General features: G+C 25.3%; 1 protein-coding gene and 1 non-coding gene across 3 annotated transcripts; both read right to left on the bottom strand.

The window, feature by feature from the left end:
* Positions 1–1,651: 1,651 nt before the first annotated feature.
* LOC136973628 (chitin deacetylase 7-like) lies at positions 1,652–18,461 on the bottom strand. Of its 2 annotated transcripts, none has more exons than XM_067268363.1 (4): positions 18,283–18,461; positions 8,006–8,227; positions 3,304–3,637; positions 1,652–3,226 (listed from the first exon to the last, which is right to left on the bottom strand). In XM_067268363.1, exons 1-4 carry the CDS (start codon positions 18,353–18,355, stop codon positions 2,374–2,376), a joined length of 1,482 nt encoding a protein of 493 aa, XP_067124464.1. In that variant the 5' UTR covers positions 18,356–18,461; the 3' UTR covers positions 1,652–2,373. The 2 variants fall into 2 exon arrangements, with proteins under 2 accessions (XP_067124464.1, XP_067124463.1); XM_067268362.1 differs by lacking the exon at positions 18,283–18,461 and adding an exon at positions 9,195–9,445.
* On the bottom strand, positions 9,228–9,299 carry TRNAT-CGU (transfer RNA threonine (anticodon CGU)). Its single transcript has one exon. It is a non-coding gene; the product is annotated as a tRNA-Thr (tRNA).
* Positions 18,462–26,292: the final 7,831 nt, after the last annotated feature.

Here is a 26,292-nt window from a genome sequence, read left to right as displayed (position 1 = left end):
TGCCTGATTTTATTTGGCAGGCCAAATCTCAAAAGCGATTCCGAATTTGAATAACGTTTATAGAGGATTTTAAGCTTATTCTTGATTTTAGAATCCATTCCTAAAATATTGGTCAGAGTTTCGTTACATCCTTTATACGTATATTTAACATTAATCACGATCTTATATTGGAAATATATAAGCTATTATAGCTCATAAAGGCATTCATAATTTATAAACATTATAATTACAATTATAACTTTGCAACTTTCTATAATAAATAATTGAAATTTAATTCAAACAACAGAATTTCATCATTTTTTTAAAAATTACTAATGACGAAATTTATTTTTATCTAAATAAATACTATTGTGATTGATAGTTTCTGTTATTTTATTCCGTTTGACAGTGTTTTCATATTAAATAAAATGAAAAATTTTAAAATAAAAACTTGAAACAAAGAAACAGATTTAAGTTTCTTTCTTCTAGAACTAAATCCTGATTTATTACATTTGGCCTATTACATGATTTGGCCTATCAAATGAATCTTTTTATTTATTTATTTATTTATATAGTAACCCCTCATATCTAATTGATTTTTAAAATATCTTAATGTTTTGTAAGAGAAAATTAAGAAATTATTTTAAAAATCTTAATAATCTCAATTATCTCTACCACATATCATCACTCTCAAAACTTGAAACCGAAAGATATGGGCATGTAAAAATTATACAATTTGGTTCAAATTGAATCATAAATTTTACAGTTGCCTATAATTATCAGTAAAAATAATTCGTGTATAAATGTAATAGCTGTAAACAGATTTTACTTTTTCACATTTATTTATTTTGATAAATTTCGAGCGGTTGTTATATAAGACATTTCATGAAATTGAAAAATTACGTAACAAACATAATTTTCAGTTTCGTGTAATAGATCGTAAACTTTAATTTCATGAAAATAATAATAATATTTTTTACATTATAATGTATTTAATGTATGCCATATCGTTGCGACGTAGACGATGACATATTAGTTTTTATAAAGATCAAAATCCATAATTTCCTTTTATTAATACAAAGTAAATACGGATGAACTAATCAATCAAAAATACTACGGTATTTTTACTTTTAAAACTTCAAAGATAATTTAAAATTTTCGATATTTTTTTTGCATAACTTCAAAATCGTTTTATGGAAGCAGAATTATAAGTCTATAAGGTATTAGTTATAAGATCCCTTAGTATAAGCTTATAAAGGTATAAATTAGTATAACGTATAAAGTATAAGACCTGTATATTATATTAGTTTATAGTAAATTGTATTATAGACAATGTTGCCTGTGTTCTTATATTTATATAGGCCTATGCATGGTCAACTTTATACTGCTTACTTATAAATAAGTAAATAAATTTCTTGAAAACAGTATAAAATTTTAGTTTTTGGCAAATTATTATAACTACAATCGTTGGTTTTAAAAGGTATTATGACGTAATTAGCCTATTATCATACATTATGTATTCAATATATTAAAATTGCAATCTGGTATATGGTGCTTATTAATTTTCGATTCCATCTAAGGTTTATATTTATTATTAATTAGTAATTGATAATAAATATAAGAAGACGGATGAAAATGTTTAGCTTGATCAAGATTTAGTTCATTTTACCTTAAGAAAAGTCTTTTTTTCTCTTATCTTTCTTTTTCTCCGGTAATTCAATGATGAAATACAATTTATTGGAAAAAATAACAATACATAGAAAAATAATTAAGAAACACATATAATTAATGATAACCCCTACATGAAATAACATGTCTCACATTAAATATTTACAGGAATATACTGAATTTTTTCATTTAAAAATCATTTTTATTCTTTACAGTTTGAAATGACCGTTAATCAAATGATACAAATATTTACAATACAGCGAAAAAACTAAAATTTATTGTCATTGCGCCATTGCAAATATTTCTTCAAAATAATAAACTAATATACTTTTTACCAGATTCTTTTTTGAAAAATTATCAAAAAAATTCTCAAATTTCTCGTTGTATACATTATAAAATATAAAATAAATGATAATTTAATGAATATAATTATCGTTAAATGTTGAAATAAGTAATACTTATAAATCTAATTCTATCTAATCTAACGTTTTCCCATAGTTAGATTAACCTCTTCGTTTAGGAGGGTTTTTTCTATAAGCATTCTCAACATATATATATATATATTTTCGTGTAGAATTGCAACACGATTAATCAGTAAACGAAAATATGTTTATATTCTGTAAAGTCACTGTATAAAAAAATGTGATTGGCACATCGCCTTATCGTTCAATACAAGAACTGGTTATTTACAGTTAAAGAAGAAACATAATCATCTTAAAAGTTCATCTATTTCTTCTTTTTGGATGCTTCGTTATCACGAGCCAGTTCTACGATTTTTTGTCCTTTGAAAGAGCCATCGTAATTTCCCAGCCAAGGATACTTTAAGGGGCATTCGGTGCATGTTTCCATATAACGAATTTCATTGATGTAACCGGCAGTAAATGGAAGTGCACACGTATTTGGAAGATTACATGCCGGTTCTCTCGTTTCGCATTGCCAAGGAACATAATTAGCCAGCTGCGAATTTGGAGTAGGGTTTCTCAACCATAACAGTGCCTGTTGCATGGTGACAAACCAAGCATCTTTGTATTTGGTTAACACTGCTTCTATAAATTTGGTTAAGGCTTTAATCTTAACACGCTCGTTAAACCAGTTGACGTGGAAATACAGTCCAAATGGAGCCTTATTTGTCGAATAGTGACGCAAAAAATTTTCCATCAAGAACTCGTATATGATATTGTCGTCATCTGAAAATACACATTGATCTGCTAACACACAGGTACCACCCGTTCCATCCTCGCTATGAAGTGTGTTAAGTGGCATTTCCCATATTCCCGGAAATGCCTGAGTAGGACAACTACCCGATAAGCATCGGTGAGGAATCTTATAATCAAAAGTATAGGGCCAAATAGGAGTCGTACTCATAGGTGCTCCTAGGGAACTATCGTAAACAAAACCATAATCGTAGATCATATTTAACATGACGTTGCCTCCCGGTTTTAAATATGGTGCTCTAACTCCAAGGAGAGAATCACGAGATACATTGCCAAATTTATGAAGAATTTCTCTCATTCCAACCATTTCTTCAGTCCAATTTTCATAAGAAGCCTTGGTCCACCATTCTTCTGGTCCTCGATGACTAAAATATAGTAATATATTATACGCTAAATTAATTTATATTCTTTAAAGCTACGTTTATATTAATTAAATACTTACCTAACTGAATGGATTGCAATTTCGTGTCCAAGGGAATAAAATTTCTGTATATGGAAATAGCTACTGTATTCATGAGAAACGAAAAATGTTGCTTTTATCGGGCATCCATTAGGATTTTTCCTACTTTCATTCAAAACTGATCGATAATTATCGTATGTTAAACCATTAATTGCACCGTCGAAAGTGATAAAAATCATTTGTGGAGTTTCGCTAGGATCTAAGTCTCCTGGAATTCTCGTTCCATCAGAACTACAAAAACAGTCTGGTAATTTGCATTGAGACGTATCACATTTTTGAGCCGCTAAAGGATCGGGTGCAGGAGGTTCTGTTGTTGCTGAAAATGATTAATAATTAAACAGTCTGTCAATAACGTATTCATAAATTATCTCCACTTATTTATAGTTTATAGATAAGAGTCTGAAACAAATACAAAGAAAGATTGAATCTAGGTTACAAATTAAAAGTTAGAACAATTCTGGTGTGTAGTACGGGATATTGACAGATAATTTATCAACGCTTGGAGATCAATTTTGCTATATTTTGGCCAATATTTCTTTCAGTTCATGAAGTTATTTCATGTTGAAAAATAACTTCAAATAGAGTATTTTAGATATTAAGAAAATTGGATAATAACCAACGCATTTCAGTTTTCATTGTATTTAGTTATTGTCTTTAATTTTTTTTTCTTATTGTGTATTATTAAAATTTTTACTAATTTTGTAAAACAACAAAATGGTTGTAACCCAAATGTAAAAGTCGACCATTGTTACGGTTATTGAACTCTGTCCAAGATTCGTTGAACCGAATAAAATTTGGTTGAACGAACAAAGTTGATTAACTTCTAATATTTTACTTTAACGAAATGTAATTTTTTCAATGAAATTACGCGATCAAATATGCAATTTGATTTTTTTCAAGTATGAATCAAAACTATAAAATTAATCTAGAGGCTTTCACACGATTGGTTTTAAAATTTTATTTACCAGTAATTAATTTTTATAAAAATAAAAAATAGGGATTATAATTAAATAATTTTAATAAATTATGGCATTATAATCAATGCAATTTGGCTGCTTTTATTACAAGTCTATATGATGAATTTTATCATTAGGTTACGTTATTTTTAGTTTTGTTTCTACTTCATTAAGTATGACCTTGTCTGGAAGAAATCCGACGCATTGATTTGTTAATTGAAATTAAGTTCTTCGCATGAAAAATATAAAAAGGGGGAAAAAAAAGGTCAATTTTAAATGCACATTTTCGCATAACTAACCCAATAATCGATAATGTTACTTTAATGAGCGATAATTTCAAAAGAGTAAAGAAATTTTCGCTGTTGAAATCGAAACTACAAGGATTTCTCTTAACAACCACAAAATTACTATCTCTAGAATGTTAATGCCGTTTTACATTAAGAAACTATTTGATTTTGAAATGTTTTCTGATTCATTAATTCTATTTTTAAAATCATTGGTGTTTTCTTTGCTTCTTTTGAAAAACCCCCAACACTCTTAGCACAGTGCAAATATCCTTTCTATTAGTCTCTTTTGTAGCATCAAGTAATATAGAAAGTATAGCAATAGAATTTGCATAGAATATTTTCCTTATGAGAATCATATAATTTTTAAGATTTAATCGTAAATTTTAAGTACAATTTTATATTCAAATACATGAAATCTCTTTCGTATAGGCCAGTTCTAGTTTATTCACATCTAAACCTAAATTTTTAATTAAATATACGTACATAAATCTTACGATTAAGTCGAAACTGATCACGCATCATTAACAATATCGGGAATAATTTATCCAATCGAGTTTTATGATTTTAATTATCCTTATTTTTAATATTACGATATTAATCTTTCCATTAGTTTTATTTACTGGACTCTTCTATTTCTAGGACAGTAAGTCTCGATACTGTTTTTTTTTTTTTTTTAATTATAATTAGTCTACGAAATTATCAAGCTTCGATTAGTGATAAACTGTGTCAGATGTTCAAAAACAAGCAATGGGGGGACTGGAAAGAGAAGTAATCTCTGTTAAACCTAATACAGGAAGAATAATGAAACTGTTTTTATTTCATAACTGTCACTTCCATAAACAAAGAGATTTTAAAAAAACAAGTATCGAAACGGGTCATTTCCTAGTCGATAACATATAAAAAAATATGGAAAAATCCCGTAGAGAAAATATGTTTTGGTACAAGAACTGATGGATTATATTATTAAAAGATTATCATGGAAAAATAATAATAATACGAGGAAAATGTTTAAGGAATTAATTAACTAACGTGGGAATATTATTATAGAAAATTTTATTTTAAAACAAGATATTCTGTAAAAATGAAAAATGACATATATAATAGTACTTATTATGGTTATAGTTTGAGACCAGGAAAAGTTTTATATGGAATCTTATCAAATGTGTTAAATCCTAGGCTAGCATCACTAAACGCCAATTGCTATCTTTCTGGAAAATTAAATAAAATAAACTAAGATAATTGTGTAGAAATAAATTATCAATGTAAAACTAGTGAAATTTGATGATATGAAATGATTTTCATCTCTATATCTGATATTAAAACATTGTCCCAATTGATTATCTTGTCATTCAACTTTCCTACAGTATTTATCCAATTATATTTCTTCTCTGATTTTCCCATAAAGAAATTATAAGAATTTATTGATTATTTCTGATTCTCAAAACTTATTTTCTTAAAAATTATACGAATTTTTGAAGTGTGTTTCAATGATAATAAAATCTATAGATGAAAAATAATCATCATCTCAAAACCTAAAAAATAATATTAAAAATGGAATTACTGTACAGTAATATTAAGCATTATGATGGTGGACGTTATGAATTCATTAATAAAACCTATACCTTACATTATAAAACCTATTTTATTGACACAAATAATTGTTTCTAAGGAACTAATACTATAATTAATTTTTTTTTAAATATGTAGTATATATTTTTAAAATTATAGTATTATAATAATAATATAGTTTACTTGATTTGATGCATTAAAAATTGTTTTTATAATTGTGTGTTGTGTGAAAGTAAGTTCTTAGGAAGTAACTACATAATTAAATTACCTTAATTTCAGAATATTACATAATAATAAAAGCATGCTTATAAAATGAAAAATTCTGACAATTATTTTAAATGACTTATAATAATTAATAGAAATTATTTATAATAATCAAGAATAGTAGGCTATGAAATTTATAATTGCTTAATTAGTAATGAACATTTAAGATAGAATATTTTTAATAAGATTTAACACAAAGATCAATATTATATTAAGGATGTATGTTAAAAGTCATATATCATCCCAAACTGTTTTCTGGAAGATCATACTATGCTAAACTCAGCATTATTTTAAAGAATAATGTTTAAATTATTCTTTAGTATCTTCATCTTAATATTTTTTTCATTTTTACTTCAGGAAGTTTTTCTTTGTATTTGTATGTGTTTTTATGGAGGAATTTGTATTAGCAAGATTAATGTACGATGTGATTATTAGAAATAGAAAACAATATATTTTCTTATTTTAAATAACTAATGTTTCCTTTAAACAATATTTATTACAGGAAGAAGCTTAAATCTCAGATAATAAACACGCCTAAATACAGCGACTGTTTGGCGAAGTTTCACTTTAATAAGACGGAAGAAGTTAAACTCTTGGCCTGGTTGGCCGCTCAAACGGAATTCAAACATCATTTTAAAATTATCATTCGAATTTGTTTAGGAAATAATTTGAACACCGAAACACTTCATTACTTTTCTAACGATCCAATTTTCCTGCTATCGTTTTCAAGTGTTTATTAATAAATTCTAATATCCTAATTTAAAAAAAAATAATAATAATAATTTTGTTAATGTCTATCTAGATGCCCCCTTAACGTACGGTTTTCTAGCAAAAAAAATATAAATATATTAAATATTTCGCATTATATATTAAAACTAAAATATTCAAGCGTAATTTTAGATAACTCGTTGCTTAAATTAAGACAAATAATTCTCAACAACACGAATAAGAGTGGACTTCCTTGACATTATGAAATCGTCTACGACCCTGAACATTTTATTAATGGTTGTTCTCAAGAGATAAACACGTATCTATCCATTTGCGCAGAATTTCAAAGTAGTTAAATTATAATGCATAATAATAACGCGGGGATTTTACTATTGGCGAACTCAGTTTAATCAATTGAACAACAGAAAAAAAAGAAGCAAATGCTTAATCTTTATAACGAAATTAAACAGTGTTTTACTCGATGATGTCGAAGACATCGTTAAAGTAATGTATTCTAATTTGAATTTAAAATAATTCCTCCTAATTTCAGAATAAAAAGAAAAAAATAACATATATGTTTTCACGATCATCGTTCAGGCAAAACGAGGTGATTTATTTTTATTACATTTTCTTTACGCCTATTGAGTGCATCAGTCATGGATGATTTTTGACCTTAAGTTATAAAATGTGGTTGCATTGGATATAATGTGTCTTCTACTCCGAAAAAAAAGGCTTAAAATGGAGCAAAAATATAATTAAAATCAATAAGCAATAGGATAATAAAGAGTTTACTTCTAAAATAAGTAAATGGTGCGGTAATAATTTTTTTTTTTTTTTTGTAACTATCTGAGAAAATATCTGTAAATCATCAAAAGTCGGCGATGAATGGAAATTACTTACCTACGGTTACAGGCCCGCAAGCCAAGTCTTTAGTTTTTCTTGTGCAAAACTTTTTTATATCATCGAAATAAAGAGATGGAGGACAATTTTGTGTGAAAGGATGCCCACCCGCGCAGATAATAAATTTTCTGCACGATTCTGGATCGGCAAATAAACCGTCTGGAAACGGGCACTCGAAATCGTCATCTTCTCGTTTATGTCTTCTCGATGGACTGTTTATAACTAAAAATAAAAACGTATATATAATATATATATATATATACATATATAAAAATTTTAATTTTATTCTAATTATAATCTGGCATAAAGAGTATTAAATTTAAAATCCTTTCTAATAAGCCTAATATAAAAAAAACTTTAGTTAATTATAATTATTTAATTTAAATTGCTTATTAATAATGCAAAAATTTTTAGTGTAAAAAAAATTATTAATTAAATTATTTAAAATAATTTTTTCTTAATTATAAAGAAAAAATTTTAATAAATCAATATTAATTTCTCGCCACCAGATGGCAATAAGCTAAATTTTATCTACAAAAAAAATTATAAATTTGCATTTATTATACAGTTGCTATACAATGGTTCCTTCTACACGCGACGCAACATAATAAAAATATTTACTTTCATATAGCAACTAAATTATTATTATTTTTTCAAATTATTGATCTCTTTTTAATAACATCAAAAAAAAAAAGTTCAATATTATTATTATTATTATTACACGTTTGTTTAAGCATTTTCAGATGTATTTTTACTCAAAAATGTCCTAAATTTCTATCAAATATTATTTTTATTATTTTCGAACTTTAATTATGAAGCTCCCCGGGATATTTTACAGTTGAAAAATCTGTAAAGTACACAATAATCAAAAGATCCTGTCTAGACAGCTGGTGTTTCGAGTACACTCTTTTACTTATACATTAAGTTTATTATAATAATTTGAACTATTATAAACTATATATAAATAAAGTATTATACAATTATTTAAATTGGATCTATTTATTTTCTATTTATATAAATAAGGAAGCATATTTAAGGTATATATAGTATATTATAAATGTTTGAATTGGATGATATCAGTCTTAACATCGGTTAAGTTACTATAAAAATAATTAAAAATCTTTAAATAAAAAATTTTTAAAAATTACTAAATACGTCTAAATGAGTTATATATTGATTAATAAACGACACAAACAAAAATTTTTCGAAAAAAAAAAGTGAAAGGCCCAGCAGGGATTCGAACCCTGGACCTTTGGTTTACGAGACCAACGCCGTACCACTTGGCCACTGGGCCTCCGACCAAGGTGGCTTGTATAAATGTCTTTTATTTTCATCACATCGCTTAATACCGTATACATTTTAAAGTTTCTCGTTTATTTTAGTCGTTTATTGAATTTAAAACGACTCCAATAAATCTCTTTCAATCAAATACTTCAACCGCTTTAATTATTTTATCAATCGAATAATTTTATTCAAATTTTACTTTCCGAAACGGAAAAAAAACATGTCAACATAATTTATAATAGCGAATTTAATAATAATAATAATATTAATATTATTAAAAAAAGATATGAAAGATATCAATAATTCTTACAGTGTTAGAAACCATTAGCATATTATAATCGATTATCGCATTTAACGTCACAGTATAGAACATAGATGACGTATAATTCAATAATCCTATAAACGTCACTCGAAACGTATAATACGATACTTACACAAGCGATTATTACGTTTTTCTCATTCATACATTAGTAATTTTATGACTTAATATTGAGTTCAAACTCGGGATTATTTTATGCTGCGTGTAGTTACTATAACCCACGCTGTTATCGATCAAAGGTAACGAGAAAGTATTAAAAATAAATTTAAAAAAAAACAACCTTCGGATATAAAATAAATAATTACTTCCTTTCGAGATTGTAAAATAAATTTAAAGTGAGCTTAAAGTGCTATCGAGTTCTCAAAAGAAAAAAGTAGGCCATGGTTGCTACATCTATGAAAAAAAATTAAATAAATAAATAAATAAATGTGAATCTTCCCGGAAATAATCCAAATTTTATATTCAAAGGAAATCGAGATAACAATTTTAAAATATTTTTAAGGTAAGTTCAAGCTTATTTCTGGTTACAAATTAGTTAATTAGCATTTTTTCCTTTTATTTCCTTTTTTTTTTTTTTTTTTTTTGCGTAAGAAATTTAATTTGCTTAAATATAATCCGAGTCATTACGTAAACTATAAATAATCCCGAATTTCTTGTAGAAGAGGAGTTTCATTAAAAGCTTAATTCGAGAAAACGAGAAAAATAATGAAGAAAATAAAAAAAACCCAAAACTTTTAGGTTCAGTTGTTACGTTTGACGATCTTTGACACGGTAAACAGCCTATTTAGGAAAAATACTTTGCCATTTTAGGCCACACGAACTCATCATGAAAGTTCACGAAGGAATCGGGCGCGCTTAATGATTAACCCTTTAAATTTTAAAGTACACAAACTAATAACAGTCTGCATAGACCTCATTCGTGATTACTTTTATAAAAGCGAGGATTTATTATATTTTTTATACCTTTATCGTTTAAAATCTTCCACACAATTTTATCACTTTGATGTGAATTATAATTTTTTTTTTTTTTTTTGGTCTTTCAACCATGAGTTAGACAAACAAGTTATGATAAGACCTATATCGAATAGTCGGTTAGTTCTGCCTTGTGCCAAAGAAAAAAAAATTATCATCATCGATTGAAAATCATATGAAGGTAACTTTTCTGATGATGGTTTATATATAGAAATGCAGTAATTTATTTTCTTATTCTATAAATATTTGGCCGCCTGTAGTACTTTCTTCTATTAATTGCATTATATAGTTGCCCTATACATTGCACACTCGATGTTTTAAACAAATAACCTTCAAACTGTTGTTTATAATTTAAAAAAAGCTTTGCATTATAAGATTATTGATTAGTTACTACAGAAAATTGAAATATTAACGGTCAAAAAAATACTTCTCTGTGGAACGGATCCAATTATTCACCTGGCACTTCCCCCTTTCCTAGTGAGATCGCATTTATTTAATAGTGAAATATGATGAATATTCTCGTAATTCGCCTTTGTTTAAATTATTTATAACGAACAATTCTTTATGTTTCCACACATTCTCTTTTTTTATATCCTCGTATAATATTTTATTGCGATAATTAATCATTTTTCCATTATTGTAAAAATCTTAATCGTTGTTAAAACAAATTAAAACTTTCGAATATCTTGCTTTATGAGGTTATGTCATAATATTTGAATTAATATTACTGAATAGAAAAAAATATATTATTTTATTATTATTGCTAGGCTCATATTTTCTAATATTTAATATAATAACACGGAAAAAATAGCCATTATTCGAAACAATAAATAAAAGGCAAGGAACATATGTCTTGGACATCGAGTAATTAGTCACTCGTATGTCGATTCGTCATCTTATTTTATTTGCCATGTAAATAATACATGTTCGTGGTATATTTGTTTTGTTGAGGCTTTTAATGTCATGAATATTTATAAATTTCTTGTGAAAGCATTACTCAATTAAACCTATGCATATTCAGAAAGCATCCAACGAAGCATTCGAAGCTATTTAACAATTCTCTTTAGAAATTCCATCTTTCTTTATCGAATATTTAAGTTTAATAAACCAGTTACTGTTATTTTATTTTATATTAAAAGCTTTGTTTCTATTTATTGAATCACTTAGTCATTTGAATTTAAAGTTCCGAATTTAAATTACAATGTAATAAAATGCTATTAATCCAATAATTAAAGGTCCTTATAATTATTCAAATATTTTTAATTTTTTCCCTTTGGGTTCTTCTGGATCCGTCACTGATTTTGCACTTCATAATCTTTAAATCTAAATTTTATAGGATGAAAATAGTGTATGACTAATCTATGTAATATGTGCAGTAATAATACAAGGTAATAATAAAGTATATAGATAACCACTTTCCTAGTTCAATGAAAATATCATTTCTATAAGTAAACTTAATTGCTGTTCTGAAAGACAATTGATTTAAGATAGATTTGGATTGTATCATTAACAAATATAGAATAGGTTTTTGAACCTTGATTAAAACTTTATTTAATGTTTATTTTATTTTAAAATATTAATGTGATTCTTAACTTAATATAAATTGCAATAAAAAAAAAAAGCTAGAAGCTTTATTTATCTATAGACTCGTAATTAGAGTAGACAAATATAGAAGAAAATATATTTGTCTAATTTACTTATAAAATATTTTTAAAATAAATAATTTATTATAAAAAAAAACTTAAGTAAATGCCATTCTTAACGATGAAACAGGTTAATTCGGCATTTCTTTAACGTAAAATAATAGTTTTTGTGAACTGTGGCCATTACAGATATTGATTTACTTAGTTTCATCCAAATTAGTTTTCTGTTTGCTTCTTTTTTTATGTCCATTTTTCATGTCACCAACGAAAATAATAATAATAAAAAATACTATCGTGTCACTAAAATTTAATTATCCCGGTTTCCAACTAAATTAAACTAGTTTATAAGTAATTTTCTTCTGTTTGCCCAAGGCTTGTAATTTTAGTTGATTTATAAGACGTAACTGGTGCGAGAATGTCATTTGCCATTCTAGATACTCTATTCATTAATACTTGATTATCCACGGTTATAGATTTTTAACACTCAGTTATTTACAGTTAATAAACCAAAGGTTGATATTATAAATATTTTATTTGTCCATTAATTATGTGTTTAATATGTAATTTTTGTTTTAATTTTCTTGCTATGAAAGCTGACGGCCAATCGCACAGAAAATGCTCGCTTAATTATTTTTGTAGAAAACATTAGCAAGTTTTATTTGTCAGTAATATTACAGTTTAAAATTGTAATTTGATGGGTTTTGCTTGATTTCAGGAGGATCAAATGATATATTTTTACGCTATTGATATAATTAAATGGGATTTATTTCGGTATTGACAGAAGAATGAGTTAAGATTAGTTCATTGATGAAGCATTTAATTCTTCAATATTAACATTTTCATACATCATCAACTGTTATAAAAGTAATAACATTGACAATGAAAACCTGTTTAAATAATTAATAAAATAACTAATAATTTTTTTTTATAATTTTTTGACATTTAATGTCTTGTTTATCTAGGTCAGTAATTTCAAAATTGTCATTTGTGGACCATCAGTAGTCCGAGAAACTGCAATGAATAGTCTTCAACTGGTCACGGTTTCGTTTAATTAAGAATTTAAATTCTTTTTTTTACAGCGACGTGAGAAATCTTAAAATAAACTAAACGGTAATTTTTATAAATGACTTTGTGTTAACAGGCGATATTTGGTCTGCGTAGACCATTGCATTGGCCTAAATCGACTATCATCCAGATATAGGAAGTTACCGGTTTGAAGGTCAGAAAAAGGGCTCGAGTCGCTATCAGGAAAATTTTAATCATACGAGAAATATTATTATAAACAGCTAAGGTCACGGTCAGATTTGAAAACATCGAGAATAATAATTTTGAAAAGTCAGGTCATCAATCATTGTTAAAGATTATAATCAGAAGAATGGATTACATTGAAAGAAAATCTTTGATGTATTCATATGCAAAGAATTGTCACCTATTACTCAATATACAAAGACACGATATGAATATAACCCTTAAATATTTATTGATTTAGTAAATATAGGATATTGTAAATGATGATAATTAAGCATCCGAATGAATTGTTTAAAATTTTATATAGTTCTCGCCTATACAAACTATTAAACACTACGCTCCTCTCTCACGAAAACTTATAATTTATTCGGTTTGATTTTCTCTTCTGAAGAAAATACAACAATTAGTCTATACTTAGTCTATATTTAACTTCATGGAGTTAAATGTGGATTAATTAAAGACGAAAGAACCATCTGTTATATGCATTGGTGTATTAATACGAACACTATAATAAATATTAACTGTTGTTTATCTAGACGTTATGCTTCACGAATAAACATTGATTGATGATGTATACACGCTTAATGTTTTCACTAATTTATTCTAAACCTATTACTAAACGTAAATTTTATTAGTAAAAATAAAGTAATATTATTTTCTATAAATAATCTGCATAAATCGTGAAAAATGCTGCAAAAAATGTGAATCCTTGTATATTAGAAGTTATATAAGGATATGAGATATACAAATAAGCTTTTAAACGTTTTAAAAAATATAAAAACAACGAGTTTATGATTCATATTATAGTGTTTGATCAATATATTTTGGCAAATTTAATTAATTAAATATAAGAAATTGAGGAAAGTCGTCTTTGAACACTTTTAATTTTGTTTAAGAATAAGTCATAAAAAATGATCCCATGCAATAAAAAAGTGTAGAAGGAAAATTATTACTCTAGAACAAAGAACGAACTCAGACATAAACTAAACGAACGATAATAAAACATTGATAAGATAGTATTTATGTGATTATCTCGATTATTCTATTGTTTTCGAGTATACTTGATATGTACTAATTACATAAAAAGTAACTTAGTTAAAATGAAGTACGACTTTAAAAAAAAGGAATGAAAATAAATACATTAAATTTTTATATCTGTCCGGATTTTATATTATTTTCGCTCGAATATTTACAATTTTCATTATTTTTTATGTCATTTTTTTTACTTTTGTAACTTTGTAGTAGAATATTATTTTTGTAGCTTTTTATAGCTAATTTTCAAATAAATTTTTACTAGAAGAAATAAGATTTAAATCTTATTTATTTTAACAAAAATACCTTATTTTATTTAATTAAATAAAGCTTATATCTGTTAATAAATTAGATGCAAGAACTATTGTTACTATGGATTTGAAAGCCATAGAACTCTCTCTCTCTCTATTCGTATCCATATTCTCATTCAAAGAAAATGTATAAAAAATATTTTAAAATTGCTAAACTTAATCTTTCACAAAATTTCATTTTCATACGAAATACAAATAATAAAAACTTTATTTAAACTTTATAATTATGAAAGAGCTTCTGTTATAATTTAAAGATTTACTTGGCTTTCAGAATGTAATCGATAATGGATTTCTATTTTAATTTTCGCCTAATCTTGCAATAATATTTTATTTTCAGTGTATTCATAAAAATATAAATAGAAATGTAGAAAACGAAATAATATCTCTCGCATCCATCCTTGTCCCATTTTATTTACAACGAGAAACTCGTCCTCGACATGTACCTTGAGATTCCTTCAAAATATATCTTAAAATGAAAAATAGTTTAGGATTATTCAGAGATAATCTTCCGACAAAGAGCAGCGTGACTAGACTCAAAAATCCAGTAATTTTCCCCTTAAAAATTAAAAATAAAAAATTGTCCTATATCTTGGTCATATCTTCAAAATAGAAAGTTATAGCGATTCGTTAGATATTAACAAATGTAGTACAGAATATTAGGGGAAAATTTATATTAATTTAGCCTATATTGATATACATGTAAGCACTCGACCTAGGCCTACTTATTATAAACATGACTTCGGGCAAAAGAATCAAACCACTATGCTCCAGAAACTTGTAGGTCCTCATTTAAAGTGAATATTATCAAATTATTTTCAAGGAAATGGATTTAAGAATCAAAATTTTATCTTGTTTATTAATCATTCTGTTACATCTTGATAATATCTAAACAACGTTCATTATTATTTTGATGCATTGCTGTTTCGTGGCTCGTCGTACATGAAATCTGCCCAACGAGAGAATATCCTAAAGAAAGTTTAGGATATTTGACATTCCTGAAAGTTACCCCATTTGAATACATAATTATGCGTTTCCTAGTAAACGGAAAAATCAAAAACAGTCCTATTTTCTTCTATTCTCACGATTATACACAAACAAAAAATCTACTTTTCTACATTCCAAACAGGTGGCTTCCGACCTCAACCCGTGACCTAGTTAAAACATCGTCTGAGCCGTGTTAAAAATATACAGTAAGTACTGTACTTATAAGACAGTTGCCAGCTTTACATTAAACAGGTGGTTATAATAGTACATACGTTCTTTTACATAATTTCGATGCAGTTAGTAACAGAACGGAGTTACAGATCATTCAATATTTATGATGAGAATCTAAAAAAATATACTAATATTTTTATATTTAAAAATAAAACGTCCTTAACCTATCAAATCATCTGAAAATCAAGGTCTATGAACTTGCACATTTTATCAGAATTAAGAATATCGACCACCTAAGGTTGACCTCAATGGAGGTGAATTAAGTCAAATTTTAGTAATGCAAACGAAATTCTTAAGCTTTGTTAATGATGTTGCATCTTTTAATTTTTTTTTATAATAATAATAATAATAATAATAATAATAATAATAATAGATTTCTTTATTTTTTAAGTTTATTTATTACAATATAAAGACTCATACTAAAAGTTGATTCTTGAAGTACGGCTTTACAATGCAAAATTATTTAATATTTTTATATTTGTTTCATTCTAAACAAACTATTGAAATAGTTGTGTTTTCGAATGATAGTTTTTTATGAAAACTTGCATTTTTTTAATAGCTAAAATAAAGACATAAACACAATCTAGAGAATCTTGGAAATTAATAAGTTTAGCCTAATTATAATGCATTCTCTTAGATTTTATTAATCATACATGCAGATAAAACTTACAAAAATTCGAATGTATAGCTTACACTAAAGTAGTATCTACAATAAATATTTCTTATTAAGTTACCAAATATGTAGTCATGCATATACAACACTTATTCTAACTGTAATATTCTATGCATGCTGATACCTAATAGTATAGTACTGATCCCTTGTTCATTTAATTAATCTTATCTTGCGTTAATTAATGGGGTAATCATTTTTACAGAATCAATTCTATAAAAGTCCATTATATTTTTCGATATAGATTAATCATTTTATGCAAAAATAATATGCATATAAATTGGCAAAGCATAGAGAAAGTAGCCTACATAAAATAGAAACTATCTCCGAATTAAGGCGTAAGTAAATTTAAATTAAATCTCACTTACTGTAAATTATTTTACAAATACAGTAATTTCTCATTTACGGGAATTCACTTTAATACAGGTGAAATTTTTTTAAAATTTAAATAATCAACTTCATAGAAATAAGTGATAGCTACATCATAATATATGTACTGTACAGTACACTTATATAGATAAGTATATTTAAAACTTTTCTACCCCAGTAAAAGTAAAATATTTTATTTGAGAATATGAAACATGTCCCTATTTTAAACAGCCTTGTATGGTTCCATTTATGCGCTGTTTTCGTGCAACCAATTACTCTCGTAAATGGAGAGATTACTGTAGTAAAACTATGGAGTTAACACAGAAATATACACTAACAATTACTACAATATGACCATTTACTGATGCGTGACAATTTCTTACATTTTGATTTATTCCCTTTTCTTTCTTTTTTCTTTTATATATATATATTGTGTCGATATTTAATTTTTATAAATTTAAACGAAGGATGAAATCGAATGTCGGTCATTCCGTAACATTTCCAGTTAGATTGATACTGTACAAGATATTTTTTTACTGTTCAGGAAGTGAAATGATGCATGATATAAGATGTCATTTTCCGGTAGGTAACATCTTCACTATTGTTTTATTATTAGTAAAGACTTAACTATAGTTTAGATGTGGGATGAGATGACGACCTTATTAACTACATGGCTGAAAAATGTTCATTCTTTACAGAAATAAAAATCTGAACATCTTATTAATTATTTACGAATATTGCAATTAATATATTGATTGAGCAAAGTAAAAGTTTTTAATATTCTGTTATTAATAAATTTTATCTCATTATTAATTTAGATTTTAATGTAGGCATAACTAAATGTGTTTAGTATATATTTTCGAAGTATTTTGTTAAGTAATACAGAATTTAATATAATATGATCTACGTTATTAATTCATAAAGGTGAACAATAGCATGTATTATTTAGACATATTTGTTTATATAAAGTCAAGTAATATTGGTTTTACCTAAAATGCATGTAGGCTATAATTAATGTATGCGGTCTAAAACGCGACGATTTATTGAATTTCAAATTCTATTTATAACGGGAAGATATGCAAAAAGATTTGTAAAAGGGTGCATTTTCTGTAAAAATGCATGCCAAAAGAATTTATTGAACGATTAAGTCGGTCCTAATTATAAACTCCATACACGCAGCGTACTAGAAACGTAGAATAGAACAATGTACTTACCGAGGTGAAAAAGGCCAAGTAGCAAGAAGGCATTAAAACTCAACCGACACCAATCCACAAAGTATATCCACATCGTTTAAATTATCCTAGCAGTACAATAAAACTCTTCTCAGTATATTGTTCGGCTACGTAGTCTAGTGAGCAATACTTGTTACGACAAGTTAGACAAGCTACTTTATGCCGACCCGTGAAAAACCGGGTCTCTTTTATAGGACATCTCCTGCGGCGTCATTCGCCTGGACCTTTATACACCCCTGCCCCCATATTTCCTACAGCTTCGGGCCTTATAAAAATCCACCCTCTGATGCCATAATTGTAGAAAAGCCTATGCTTCATCACCGAAAAAACCCCGAACGAATATTTATTTTAACCAGGCGTTTTTTTTTTAAAAAGATTACGCTTTAAATTTTGTGTAATGTACAGTACGTTTTAAACAGGTTTTGTTGGATTATATCTTAAATTAAGCGATTAATTTAGAATTAAAAAAAAACATAAATAAAAACAATTCCAGACTGTTTTGACAGTTATAATATTCCTCACGCCCTTACTGATGAATGGATTTCAGAATAAAAGTTAGATGAAGCTGTTGTTATTCGTGTCGATTATAGATCTATGTCTTTGGCCTGTAAACTGTCCTCTCTGTCTCTGGCCTACTTCGGCGTGTAATGATCAATACTAAATCTACAATAAAAATCAAACAGAAAAAAAAAGAAAAAATGCGCATCATACAAAAAAAAAAGAAATTTTTTTACAGTTTTAAAAACTCGTAAGCATTATATTTAAAAGATAAATAGTCGTTTTTGCGAAGATTAACTTCGAAATTATAAACCTTCAACTGATAAGCTTATAACAGGACAAAACCGTTCATTCTTTTTTCTCTAGGTGCTATCCTCATATTAAATTTTTAAAATTACATAACTAAAATCCTTATTAGAATTCGATAACTGTAAAATAAGTTTCAATTTAATTTAAAAAAAAAATTCTGTTGAAAGAATGTTCAAAGATTTATTTCTTTAATTAAAAAACAACTTTATGAACTTAATTTATCTTATGAATTTTGAAAAAATTTACATTAAATTCTCTTTTTTTTTCTGTGTGTGTGTGTGTGTGGTTTTTTTCGTGTCAAAGATATTAAAACCCAACATATCTAATCAGTATTGGAGGTGAGAAGAGTTATTTTCTCGGATGAGTACTTGCGCATTAGCCTCACTTTCATTTGGACTTCTCTCCTTTTGCTGAAAGTCTCTTTCAGGAAAGATGAGGTAGGTTTAGCTTTTCACGATTTCTTCTGCTAAAATATCTTATAAGAAAAAATATATATTATTAATTATATCTACAATATATACCACAGCTTAATATATGATTAAACTTATAACTTGTATATATATATATATATATATATTTAAAAAAATGAGTATTTTATTGCGATAAAGTATAAATTATATTAATCTTTTCCTTAATTTTCAAAATAAATCTCACAGTAACAGATTCAATTAAATTGCTGACCTCTAAATCGTTCAGAAATCTATTAATAGATCCTGTTCTTAAATGATTACATATTTTATATTTCCTGATAAAATTTATAGGCTATTTCACAACAATATTTATATATTTTTATAATTAATAAAATAACAATAACAATAATAATTTACTGTTACCGTCGGAATTCCTGTATTTGTAATATTTATAATATTTTAACCTAGTTATAAAAATAATATATAAATTAAATTATAAATCAGTGTCTTGAATATGAACAATATAAATTATTTTTTCTTAACTTATAAAAAGTATTGTCCGTTCTAACGATATAAATTTGTTTATAAGTTAAAAAATACTACTAAATATTACTTATTGTGACGTCACAATGCCGGGCTGCAATTTTTTTTATTTCAAAAGTCACATGATTTCCGGTTCAGACCGGACGTTCTTATATAGTTAATCGGGGTTCCGACCCCTAATCTTTCCATATCTGGTCTCGATTTTCATCTATCTAACGTCGTTCTCGAGATTAAGAAAGGACGGACAGACGTACGGATGGACAAAGTGAAAATGTATAGGTCTATAATTTGAAAATTGCAGTCCAATTATGCGATAGAAGCTTATCAAAAACTTATAACAATATTAGTTTTTTAAATGTTTTTATTGATTTTAAATTTTAATTGATCTTATTTAAATTAACCTGAACAAGATTATATTTTTAATATATAATTTTAATTAAATTTATGCAACGTTTACTATATTTTTTTCTTTAATTTTTAATATAATTTATTTTCTTTAACATAAACAACATTAAAAAGGATGTAATAATTTTTTCCGGGAAAATCCATTTCCTAAGCTTCCCAAACTTCCTAAAGTTACTTCTAGATAATTTTAAATGAAATTATAAATTAAACTACTCGCTTGATTTTTATGAAATTAATATAATTAATTATAAAGTAAATCTACATTTATAAAAATCCCGATTTCTGAGGTACTTTAATCTATTCATATTTGATAATTTCCTCTTTTAACACTCAACACTTAAATATTTCAAAATTAATGTTAAGTAATAATCTACTGATCATGAAATTTCATAAATTTTACATCTAAAAATATTTATATATTAATTTATAATTTATATTATGACGTATTATTGTAATTAATATCTAATTAATAAATAAAATCTTGTATCTAGTACCAAAATAATGATAATTTTAATGAAAAATAATTGAATTAAAATATACATATATATATATATATATATATATATATTTTGCTTAATATAATTTATCATCCTCGTATAATTTAATATGTAAAAATTTCGCTTCCTTATTTCATTTGCTCTTAATGAAATATTCAATAAAATGTACTAGAAATTTGTTTAATAGCAAACTATTTTTAACTTGGTAAAGCATCCTACTTAAATTTTCTGTATATTATAAGTATAAAATTAATTATTTTGATTTTTAAACTTTATTTTATCGATCGTAAATGGAATCACGTTTCTGCAAAGATTTGCTGAAACGTGACACTTTTAAATAATTTTCAGTGAAAGATTTTGATTTTTACTTTCCCTGCTGTTATATATAACACAGGGAAAGTATGACGATCGGTCAAGAAATGACCCCACGTAAAGATCTTTGTGGGTGCTACATTTTTGTTCACTCACTTTGAAGCTTAATTAATAACTCCTGTGTATTTTGTCGAAAATTCCTGAAATTTTGCAGGGAGGTTCATAAATAAAGGGCGTTAATACTATTAAATTTTGGTAATTAAAGGTCGAGAGGATGGGGAGATAGAGGGGTCACGTGTCATCTCCCGAGTAAGGTCGAACTTAATGAGGATTAATTAGCATTTACATTTTTAAAAATATATATAAAACTCATCTCTATCTCCAAAATTAAACCTTTTGTCTTTTTATAATGATCCATATTATAAACATTTTAAAACAAAATCTTATAACAGATGGCGCCACGCGCAATTTTAAGCATTTTTGCCGGGAAAGTTACACAACTTGCTGCTGGATTTGTTTTTGCTTGTGATGCGGAGCCTCCATGAAAATTCTTGCTAATAAATGTCGTTTTTTTTATGTTAGTTTAAAATTTAATATATTAATTTTCAAATACTTAGAAGCAGTTTTAATACAGTGTTTGGTGTACTCTTTTTAGAGACTTTCTAGAAAAGTTGTAAACTCGAAATGGCCCATTAAGGCTTTTAAAAAATAACGTTTATTATTATCGATTGGTCCTTGCCATTTCTTCGATCATCGAAGAACCGAAATACATTCTGTTGATAAGAACGTGAAAAATTTTGATCGATTAAAAATATCTGACTAACAATTTATCTAGGCTTTATCTATTTTTAAAAGTCTAACAATAGCTACAAGTTTGAATTATTATTTACTATCGATAAAGCTAATATTGAATAAGATAATATTTGTATATTTCAAAATAAATTAATTAAATTAAAAAAATAACAATTCTTGTAAATTCTTTGTTAGAAACTAGCAAATTAATTGTTTAATGAATACCATTATAAATTTATTTTTTATATTATTTAAAGTAATAAAAATCTAAATAAAAGTAATATTTAGGAAATTTTTTGTTGGAATAAATTATTTTTAGCATTATTTTATTGTGTTTAACATATTTACAGAAAATCATTATCGTACACTTAACTATAAACTTTCACTTTTGATTGGTTTAATTTATATTACAGTATGGATCTGACATGTTAATTATTCCGCTATTCTGTAATTATTTTTATAATTACACTTCTGTATCGTACATAAATTAATTGCTTTAATCCTTTTACTATAATCTCCACAATTTCAGCAGAAAAACACGAAACGTATGTAAGAAACTGTTAAAATTTATCGCTTTATCCGTTCTTTGTTGGGTAATCGCAATTTTCTGATCGTTTTATATGACTTTTCGTCTTTGAATTACAAGGAAATTATCTCTTTAGAATAATTATTTTTCATTGATTAAAGTCGACATATTGTACAACCACACCCTTCGCTAGAAATGATGTTTAGATTGCGTGACACGAAATGGAATCTGGTCCCACCAGTTTGTATTATTTCTCTCTTTCTAAATATATATAAATAAAAAATTATTTTACAGTTAATAAAATACTACTTCGCTGTTTTAATATTAATTTACTTTGTTTATTCTTCTAAAAGTTGCTCATTCATTTTACCGTTGAATGTCAAAACGACTTGCACGAAAGCTCATAATTTTTATATAGAATACATCGATAAAAATTTCAGTTAGGTTTACAAAATAATTTAAATTTATCGATTTTTTTAAGTCGTAGAGGAAATATATATATATATATATATATATATATATATATATTATGGAATTTAAAAAAAAAGTAAAATATTTATTGTATATTATTCACGAGTATATATAGGAATTTCGGCAATTTCTTTGTATGTTTGTGAAGAGCTATGCGATGGAAAAATCGTGCCAAGGACTTATATATGACATAAGAATAGTAAGACAGCTTCCGCGAAAAACAACTACAAAAAAAAAATAATAAAATAAAATAAGCATATATTTGGTAAATTAAATTCAAACTGCTTCAAACTGGTGTCTATTATGTAACTTCTATAGAAAAATAATAAATTTCCATTAAAATATATTGAATTTTTAATATACAGTACTTCAATAAAGTAAATATTTATAGTGTTTTAAATTTACAATTTTCTTTCTTTTTTGTAATTTTTAAATTATTTTCTGACCTAAGCTTATTAATAACATTAAAAGTTGATGTAAAAAAATGAATTTTAAGTTGATAATATTATTTCTAGTTTTAAAAAAATATTTATTTTAGCATTTTTTTTTAAATTTAATTTCTTAAAAAAATATTTTATTTTATTTCCTATGAAAAATAAACTTATTTATTTTCACATGTTTTAATTAGAAATTATTTACTGTTATTATTTTCGGATTTAAAAAATAACTAAATAGAGCAAAGAAGTTTAAAATTAGCTTTGATCTGTCTTAAAATTTTAATTATATTTCTTTTACAGAGAAATGGGCTAATTGCTTTTCCACGAAAGCTATCTTAAGAATGAGAAATATCACTTTTGTATAACACTTTGCATTTTAATTTTCTTTATACAACAATATTTATTTAAATAATAATAATAATAATAATATTCTTATATGAAGAGGTTTATATTATAAAATAATTATAATATAAATCAAAATATTTTTATAATAGAAGTAAATTTATAAACGAATAATATTCATTTTATTTTATTTTTTTAAATCATTAAATTCTTTTAAATGTTTTTATTCAAATTAAATTATTTTATTCTTAAAATTTTATTTACTTAATATATATATATATATATATATATAATACTAAATAAATATTATTCCTTTGTAAACTTTAAAATATAAATACATATAATACTTATATTTTAAAATTATGATGAAGATGAAATAAAAAATGTGTATTTAATTCTTTGAAAAATAGCTTTTACAAATTATAATTTAATAAATATAAATGGTATTAAATAAATAATATAAATGTATATACACACTTTATTAATTTAAATTTAAGTAAATTAAATAAATAATAAAATTTACATCTACAAACTAAAAATTAATGAGCAAATTAATATTTTATTTCAATAAAGCTAATTTTTTTTCCACATTGTTCAGAAATAATGAATTAATTGGATTTTATATAAAAATAAAATAATTAAAGCCTGTATTTTTCTTTTCGAATGTGTAATGGTTTTTTGTTTGAATATTTATTTAAATAAATAATCAAACATCCAACAAAATTGTTTTGCTTATTTGTGAAGTATTACAAAAATATTCGGTATTTTTTATTTTATATTAAATTATTTATTTACTACTAGAGTTTATGATAATATTTTATATTTTGAACAAACTTCAAATTGTTTTTGTTTTGATAACCCGTAAATATTTCGTTTCGCAGCAAAAAATCAGCATAATGCCATTTTCTCTCTGTTTAGGTTATTGATCTGCGGAAAAATAAAAATAAACACTTATTTAACCGAATTTTTTTGTCTAAAATGATTTAGTTTTTTAAATGTTTGTCGAAATTAAATCATTTTTACTTATTTTTCCTTTTTACTTTGCAATTATTATAGTTTAAACATACAGAATTTATGTATGCATATCTGATAAGTCACCGAGTGTAGATAAACATAAAAATATGAAATTAATATTTTAGCTTAAATTTTAAATTGAAAATCATTACTTTATTTTCTATTTACTAATTGTTTATTTGGAAATTTTCCTTTATAAATTAATTATATTGCTACTGATTAATTTAAATGTTAATATTACTTAATATTTCATAAGTATAATTTATGATTTTTAAAAATTTTATTTAATTATAAGTTTAAAGATCAATATATAAATTTGCAATTTTAATGAAGATTTATTACCAAAATAATTAGATTTTTTTTAAAAAAATAAATAAACGGTTATTTGTACATTAACGTAAATTTATTACAGAAAACTACAATATAATAATCTTCCAATTAATTCATATTTGGTTTATTACTTTCATAATATGATAATTCATATTCGCTGCTAGTTGTTAGCCCTTATATTATCTTATTTTCTCATATATTGTTAGAAATATATTATTATAATCTATTTCAATAACATAGGAAACTTAGAAATCGCGTCACGTAAGCAGTTTTATTGAGAATCGTTTTTTTCTTGGTTTTTTTTTCGAAACCGAATGATAAACTTTTGTCATTTTTCAGATAATATCCATATAAATGATATAGAGAAATAGCATATCAAGATAAAAAAACTATATAATATTTTTATAAATTGATTTTAGCATTATATAAGAGTTTATAGCTGATTTATGTCCTTTATTTACGTTAATGTTTTAAAAAATGTCACGTCATATATTCTTTGTTAATATAACTGAAATAATTTAAAAGCATGGATTAAAAATTATATTATTCCATAATTTAAAAATGTAACAGGTGTTCTTTTGTATCAGTTAAATTAATGCTCGTGTGTTTACTTTGTTACGAAATTTCCTTTATGCTAGAGATACATTTTAAGTTTTATAGCATGTAAAAGAATATAACTTTTATAATAATTTAATCTTTTAACAACTTTCTCTCAAGAAAATTTTTTGAATACAGTTCAGAAATTATTAGCTAATTCTTGTATATTCATAATAATTTTTAAATGAGGCAAATTCTCATTTATTCTTTATTATTATAAATATATAATAATTAATTTCTAATTAAATTATTCACCGGTAGAAAAATGTTTATTATTAATGACACGTAAAGCGCTTTATTAATGATTAATGTTCTTGTTATATTTAATACATAGCGTTATGCAAATATGGCAAGCTATTGTTTGTTCTAAAGAAGAAATGCTGAAGACATTTTAAAATATATACAGTATACACGTATTATGAGTAATATATGTTTTTTATATTCTCGAATAATACCGTGCAATTTGGCAGAAAATCGAATAAAACATGAATTATAGAAAGTTTTTTTAT

Source organism: Centruroides vittatus, unplaced genomic scaffold, assembly GCF_030686945.1.
Source record: "Centruroides vittatus isolate TY-2023 unplaced genomic scaffold, ASM3068694v2 contig_3254, whole genome shotgun sequence".
Lineage (NCBI taxonomy): Eukaryota > Metazoa > Arthropoda > Arachnida > Scorpiones > Buthidae > Centruroides > Centruroides vittatus.
This window is presented reverse-complemented; position numbering and strand designations above follow the sequence as displayed.